The sequence below is a fragment of the Bidens hawaiensis genome, unplaced genomic scaffold, assembly GCF_021521415.1.
Source record: "Bidens hawaiensis isolate Kalapana, Puna unplaced genomic scaffold, B.hawaiensis_p1.1 tig00024272_1, whole genome shotgun sequence".
NCBI classification, from domain to species: domain Eukaryota; kingdom Viridiplantae; phylum Streptophyta; class Magnoliopsida; order Asterales; family Asteraceae; genus Bidens; species Bidens hawaiensis.
In genome coordinates this window covers 64,790-72,916 of record NW_027493825.1, presented here as the reverse complement: position 1 = coordinate 72,916, position 8,127 = coordinate 64,790, and the positions used below count along the sequence as shown (strand labels likewise).

At 33.4% G+C, this 8,127-nt stretch overlaps 1 protein-coding gene across 1 annotated transcript; it reads left to right on the top strand.

Annotated features, from left to right (window-relative positions):
* Positions 1 to 6,717: 6,717 nt before the first annotated feature.
* LOC143568984 (uncharacterized) lies at positions 6,718 to 7,044 on the top strand. Its single transcript, XM_077055001.1, has one exon. It carries the CDS (start codon positions 6,718 to 6,720, stop codon positions 7,042 to 7,044), a length of 327 nt encoding a protein of 108 aa, XP_076911116.1.
* The last annotated feature ends 1,083 nt before the right edge of the window (positions 7,045 to 8,127 follow it).

Below are 8,127 nucleotides of genomic sequence, written 5' to 3'. Positions count from 1 at the left end.
TTCATGTTCTTATTGTTCTTTCACGTTAACATGGTATCAGAGCATCTTGCTCGATTCGCTTCCGCATCATCTTATCTTACTCGGTTCGATTGAATTGATTTCATCTCTTCGGATACGTTTTTTCATTTTATTCATCATCATTCATTGTTTTGGATTGATATATGAATGATATCGTGTTCAAATCTGCTTTTGATTTGAAGTTTTAACTATTTTCGCGGTTTTCCGGACATAACTGCTATTCTGGTGACGTAACAACATTTTCCGGCGTAAATTCGTTTTTCCGGCCACCTAATGGTTTTTTCCAGCAGCCACAAACTCATCGTCGTATATCATCTTCATCATCTAACGTATCTCTTCATCAGCGTATATCATCCGCTCCCGTATAAGTCATTTGACTTATACGTTTCTTGCACTTACACTCTATTTAGTTTCTTTCCGTCGTATAAGTTTTCACTGTCTCATACTGTCACACCCCAACCTACGACGGAAATGTCGGGGCGTGAGCTGATTGCCCACGGCTCTCAAGGTACTATCATGAAATTATAAAACGACAATATCTAATTAATCTATTTATTATCAAACAACATTTAAATACATCAAAAATAAAGAAAATTACAATTACGAAACCAACTATTCTTGTATATGTTTATTATCCTAAAGTCATATCTACGTGAACTTCAGTTCGATAAGAAATCCAATATATAACCTGCAAATGCGTACAAAATATATATTTGTCAACAACACATGTTGAGTGAGTAGATCACCAGTTTTGACACAAACAAAAATGGTAATATGTAATGATATAAATGAATGAATAAAAATAGGCAAAACTGTTATCTGTGACTGTAAGCAATGAAATCATTAAGCAAGTAATGAGTGTCGGTGAAACCATTGCCAATGCGATCGCGCTCCGGCTACTACGACGGTCGTATGATCATATTATAATGAGATTATGTTGGACCTCTCCGAATGCGATTCAAGTAAGCAAGTAGGTCGTTCAAAAAAAAGTAAGCAAGTAAGCAAATCTATACTATAATACACCAAACAAGGGCAAATTAAAACACTCATTTTTAAGTAATTTACAACCTTTAAAGCATGAGGTACAATCTATAACAAGGGTAAAAGGGCAATTGACACACTAAATATTACGTGTTATTCAGTTTTTCTTATTATATTTACAATTTTTACCCTTTAACTTTGACTACCTTATGAACATTTTAAAAGTGTATATAACATTGCCCCCTCATCTTTAACCCTCAACTTGACAATTCTATTTAATATTTTATTTTTCTTATATTTTTAATATATTATGCTTAAAAAATACAAACATATCGTTGCAACGAGCTCATTTTTTCGACGTTTCGGTATAAAAAAACTTTCAAAACCGATGTGTTTTATTAAAACGTACAAGTCAATAAAGCATTAGCGTACAACTCAAATATGAAACTATAAATGAACCCATAAATTACAAATCAAGTCCTCTCATTTAAATATCACGTGTTATTCAATTTTTCTTAATATATATACAAGTTTTACTCTTTAACTTTGACTAACTTATGATAATTTTAAAAATTTATACAAGATTGCCCCCCTCATCTTTAACCACAACTTGACAATTCTATTTAATGTTTTAACTTTCTTGTATTTTTAATATATTATGCTTTAAAATAATAAAAAAACATATCGTTGCGACGAGCTCATTTTTGTCGACGTTTCGATATAAAAAGCTTTCAAAACCGATGTGTTTTTTAAAACTTACAAGTCAATGAAGCATTAAGGTACAACTTCAATACGCAACCTACCCACGTTCTATTGTATGATTACCATAGTCTACGTTCAAACACCCGCTGCATGGCGCGAACACTCTTCTAGTAGCAAGTAACAGGCAGTCAGTCAATTGATACACAACACAAAGATCACAGTGTAACATCCCGTTTTCTAGTTTCGGTTAATAAATGAAAGTACGAGTTATTATGAGTCGGGCTTGTGTTGGGATAAATGGATATGGGTTATGGACTTGGGTTATGAAGGAAAGAAGGAAAGACCATGGGCTTAAGCCCATGATCCATAATTATATAAGCATTTATTTCCCATTTAATCACTCATTTCACACATATTCCATACACCACCAAAACACACACTTAAGCTCACTCTCTCTCTAATTCTCTCTCTAGCCAAAAAAATAGGAGATTAACTGATCCCGACCCAAGGTAATGATAGTATGATGTTGTATGAGCTTAAACCCGTTAGCTATGGTCACGAAACGACGAACCGACACCGTTAAACCGTTTGAGTCACGGGATCCGGGTGGAATCGGATATAAACCGAACCTAAGATGCGCTTAGGGATCACCCTAGCTCAGATCTGGATTGAACGGGGCGAAAAACGGTGAAAAACAAGTCAAAACTCGTTTTTCCGGCGAAACCGCGTTTTTTCGGCGTCGGTGCCGGAAAGTGGTATGAGGTTAAGAGATGTCAGAGAATGTTCTGACATTCTCTGACCTAACCCTAATTCGTTAACGGGGAGTTGACGAACTAGGGGTGATTCGTTAATGAAATCTTAACGAATTAGCTTTAGTTCGTGTCCCAGTTCGCTATGGTAAAGGATAACGAATTACCCCCGATTCGCTATGACCATGCGATAACGAATTAGAAGGTTCAATTCGTTACCTGGACTGATTCGTTATATGGACTGATTCGTCAAAGGACCAGTTCGTTATAAGGTCCAATTCGTGATAAGGACCAGTTCATTTGAGGGTCCAATTCGTTGCAAGGACCAGTTTGTTATGATAACCCAATTCGTTATGAACCAGGTAGCGAACTAGAAGTTTGATAAAATGACAGAAAAGTCCCTGGACTTAAAAAGGAATGATTTAATTACAAAATAGCCCTTGAACTTTATTAATTTATAGAAGATACCTTAAAGGATTAACCCCAGCCAGGGGCTCTGCCCCTTGGACCCCACTAGGGGCTGCCGCCCCTAAAACCCCGCTGCCAGGGGTGCTGCCCCCGGACCCCGTTTGTTGAGTGTAATAATTAAACTAGAAACGCGATATTGGTAGCGATAGATAATTGACACGTGTAATTGTTATACAGTTAGTCGCGCACAACTAAAGAAAGGAATAACCATAAACGGTGAACGTAATCGCGTTCAGGTGAGTTTCTAGCCCCATTCCTTGTTATGTTTTCAGGGCTGTGTGCATACTCGATGTGATTAGTTAATACACTTATCCTAAGTGATAAGTGTATGCCATATGTGTACTATGAGAAATGTATGAATGATTCTTGTCGGTACGTGAACGATCTTCGGATATTGCATGTACTGCCAGGTAATGGTTTGATGATATATATGTTGTATACGAATAATGAATGATGTATGTACGTATGAAACTTACAATTATGTATATAGAAAAGTATGGTATAGAGACATGGAGAAAGGGAGACCAGACCCTAATATTATCCGAGGATGGAGGGTACCAGACCCTAATAATATCCGAGGATGAAGTGAGACCGGACCCTAATAATATCCGAGGATGGAGGGTACCGGACCCTACTAATATCCGAGGTATGTAGGGTGAAATGCCCTTGATAATGTATGGTTAACTATGAATATGTATGGACGAATGATGAACAGGATATGTATGTAATGCGTACCTTCGGGCACGTATATGTGTATGTAAAGTAAGTTATGTGATTAACTAGAACTTACTCAGCGTAGCTGACTTTTAGTATGCACGCAGGTTAACAGATTGAGACAGCTGGTTTGTGATGGACACATAGCAGGACTGAAGAGGCTGACATCTGAGGATTGTCTTGATGTTTTGAATGTTATATTTTATGTTATGTTTTAAAAGACAAATTGTGGATATTTGTAATGAATGGTTAATGTTTTATATTATTCCATGAATGTTTTAATTAACTCTGATATTTAGAACTGCGTTTATGAGTAAATCCAACGTCAAAAGTGAGGCACCGGTAACGGGGCCTTACACATAGTTTGCGTTTGAAAATAATAAGATAAATAATTTGATAAATGATACGCAAGTGTCCCCAAAACATTTGAAAACAAGTAAAATAGGGGAGTGATTACTCACATGATTAGAGGAAACGAAATACAAATGAGGATGATGTGAGAAAAATAAACCCTTGGTATATAACGTCAAGGATTCTTGGTTAAACAATATTATTTCAAACGTTAATTATAAATGGTATAACATGATTTAATAAATTAAGATTTCGATGTGATTTGAGTTATGATGTGATTAGAATGATTATTGATTTGACAATTGATTCCTTTGGTAATTGTTATTATTAGTCTTATTAATTATAAATTCACCAATAACTACCCACGATAAAATATATATAATTAAATACTTAAATAATTTAAATAATTAAGAAATAAGATAGGCTTGTAATGATAAAATCTAAATAAGTAAATAATTAAATATACAAACTAAATAAAAATAATTTAATTGGAATATACCATAAATTACTTGTAAATAAAATACTAATATATAAATAAATAGATAATCATAATAATAAGGTGTAATTATTTAAATACAATATGTAATAAGATAAGTATTTTATTTAAATCTTTTAAAGAAAATATATTTATTTCGTTTACTAGGTAGATAATATGTGTGTGTGTGTGTATAGGGAGAGGATCATGAGAGAACTTTATTTTATGGAGAGAACTAGAGAACTAATAATGAAGTATTTTTAATTTAATTAAAAAATTATTTTTAAACTTTTTTTTCTTTCATCCTTCTTATATGTTGTTATTCTTCCCACAAAAAATTAAAAATAAAAAAAATAAAAAAAATTAACGAGTAATGCATATATGCAATACACCGACTTTTTTTATAATGCATATATACAACAGTGTGCATTTTGATATTTGAAATAGTGTTGAATAGCATATATATAGTTGTTTGTATTGTTTATTTGCATTAATGTTATATTATATACAAAAATTAAAAAAATCGATATAGTGCATATTTGCATTAGTGTTGTATTACATATATGCGATAATGTGTTTTGCATACAATTATTAGTGTCGTATTTGCATATATTCAATAGTGTATATTGGATAATGCAATTGTGTTGTATTATATGCAATAAAACACTATTGTATATATGCAATAGGCATTAGTGCACATATGCACTACAATACTACACCGACAAGTTTTCTTTACTAGTTCTCTAGTTCTCTTTTTAAGAGGAGTTCTCTCTAGATCCCACCCCTATATATATATATATACACATAATAAATATAAGTAAGTTTATAACGACGTTCAATGATGACGAGAACATTAACCAAAATGTCAGGTTTTAAATAAAGAAAAATTAGGTTTACTATTATTATTATTATTATTAAAATATACATACGTACATATATATACATATATATGTATATATGTACGTAAACGAGAGATTTTAATGAGATTGGCAAAACAATAAACTCCAAGATTTCGATTTTAATAAACTAGTATTTACTTAATAACCAACATTAATTTTGCATTTACTTAAGATTAATTATAATGATTAAATAATAAATAAATAAACTGATAAAAAGAAAAGATCTAAAATATCGGGATGGCCGGGTTCGAAACCGCGACCACCCAGACTTAACACCCTCCCTAAACCATTTGTCATACGCTGTCAATTGATTTAAGAACGATAAAAACTTATTATATACAAACACAAGCAGAACCCCCAATTGATATGAACCCTAATTATCCAATGGATAAATTTGCTGCTCGTTTGATTAATTAACCATAGGGTTAATGTTAGACATGCTTAAACGATCATATATTAATGTTTAATTACCTTATATGAGTGTTTATTGATGATGAACGGGAATCAGAACTGACGACCAAAGACAGGATCCGAAACACTATCAACAAGTTAAACTAATTCAATTGCTTCAATGGTTGAATCCGCGAGGTTGCAGGGATGGTGCAGACGAGAGGAATTGGATTATAATGAACGGAATAGATATATACTAGTTTTAGATAAGGACGGTTTATTTAACCGATTAATACGTATAACATTTATCTCGTTTTCCTAATTCAAAACGTCGGTGGAATCGTTATGATAAGATAAATCAAATGCATGATTCAACTGTTGATTGTAGACGAAGATTAAGGTGCAAGAAAACACAAAACGGGTTACGGGTTTGGGTATAGAACGGGTAAATGGATTCTGGTTCAAAAAACATAATATAATATAATTCAAGTTTGCATATTGGTCCTTGTAGTTTAAGAGTGGAAATATATTTGGGTAAAAGTTTAATTTAGGGTTAAAGTTGTACATGTTTCGAAGTTAATTAGATATCTTAAGTATATATAACAAACACATAAAATAATATAATAATTACTTGAAAAGCACAATAATTAAACTGATAAAATTTTTCGAGCATAAAAGTGGGTCGGGTAACGGTTATAAAATATTAGCTTGAAAACCCGAGTTGTTACATATACGTTCTTCTTGATCTCACGTATAAGTATCTTATACATTGTTCTTGACCTTATACGTATAAGTTTTTCACGTATAACTCTTTTCTTTTATGATCTATGGCTGATACGAATACTTCAGTTTCTTCAAACATGACCATTGATTCTTTCAATCCTCTCTATCTTCATCCATCAGATCATCCTGGTATGATTTTGGTATCAAAATATTTTGATGAACCGGGTTTGGAGCTTAGAAGAGAGCTATGACCATTGCACTCTCAGCTATAAATAAGCTTTGCTTCGTTAATAATACCTTGGTCATGCCAGGCGATGAACACCACTTGGCTGTTTGGAAAAGATGCAACGACATGGTTATCTCATGGATTCGCAATACTCTTACGCAAGATATAATCGACAGCGTGTTGTATGCTGAGACTGCCAAAGCTTTGTGGAATGAGCTCAATGCTCGTTATGGTCAAGCTAACGGGGCAAAATTTTATCAGTTTCAAAATAATCTTTGTCAAATCACCCAAGGAAACAATGATATTTCTACTTACTTTGCAAAGATGAAGTCTAACTGGATAAGCTAAATGCAACTAACACTCTTCCTTCATGCACTTTTGGGGCAACTCATGAGGTTGCTAAAAGAGACGAGGATCAAAGACTTATTCAATTTCTTGTTGGTCTTAATCCATCTTATGATACAATAAGAAGTAACATCCTTATGATGGAACCTTTGCCCTCCATCAACCGAGCCTATGGAATCTTAATACAAGATGAAAAGCATAAAGAGATTCACACCACCACCACTGATTTCACTGCATCAATGAATTCACACAGTGGGTTTCCTTCCGTTGGAGAAACTGTTGGAGGAACTGGAGAGAATCATCGATCTTTGGTGTGCACACACTGCAAAAGGAACAGACATTCGGTTCACAAGTGTTATAAGTTGATTGGTTTTCCAAAGGATTTCAAGTTTACCAGAGGGAAAAGATCTACTAACCTTGCTAAAGAACAGGGAGACAATATACAAGAGCAAGGGATTTCTCAGCAGCGGTATCATGATTTGATGAATCTGTTACAACAGACCAAAGTTCAACATGTTGCTAACAATGCTTCTACCATCAATCAGCATACTTTTAGAGGTATAATGTCTTGCAATCTTGCAAAATCTTAATGGATTGTTAACACTGGAGCTAATGATCATATGTGTCATGATCAAACTTTGTTTTCACACATATCTTTTCTCACAATTACAATACTACTACTCAACAAAACACACCAACTATATATATATATACACAGACGCACATACTCGTCCGTATATGCACATACATATACGTCCGTATATGTATATGTACATACATATACGTCCACAATATTAAACATAAATGTAATTAGTAAATGTCAGAGGTAGGTTTATGTAAATTTGAATTTAAGCATATAACCCCAAACCTTGTAAAACCTTAATTACAATTATCAATATACAAAAACACAATTAAACCTTCACTTACACACACTTAAGAGTTCAATTTGGTATCACAGCAAACGAAGCCTTAAAACACTATGTGTATAGGATATATTAAGAAGTTCAACATTGCGCTGCTACACAATATAAGGCTCGTGTTCTCGCTAAAGGCTTTCTACGACAACCTAGTGTTGACTTCAATGAA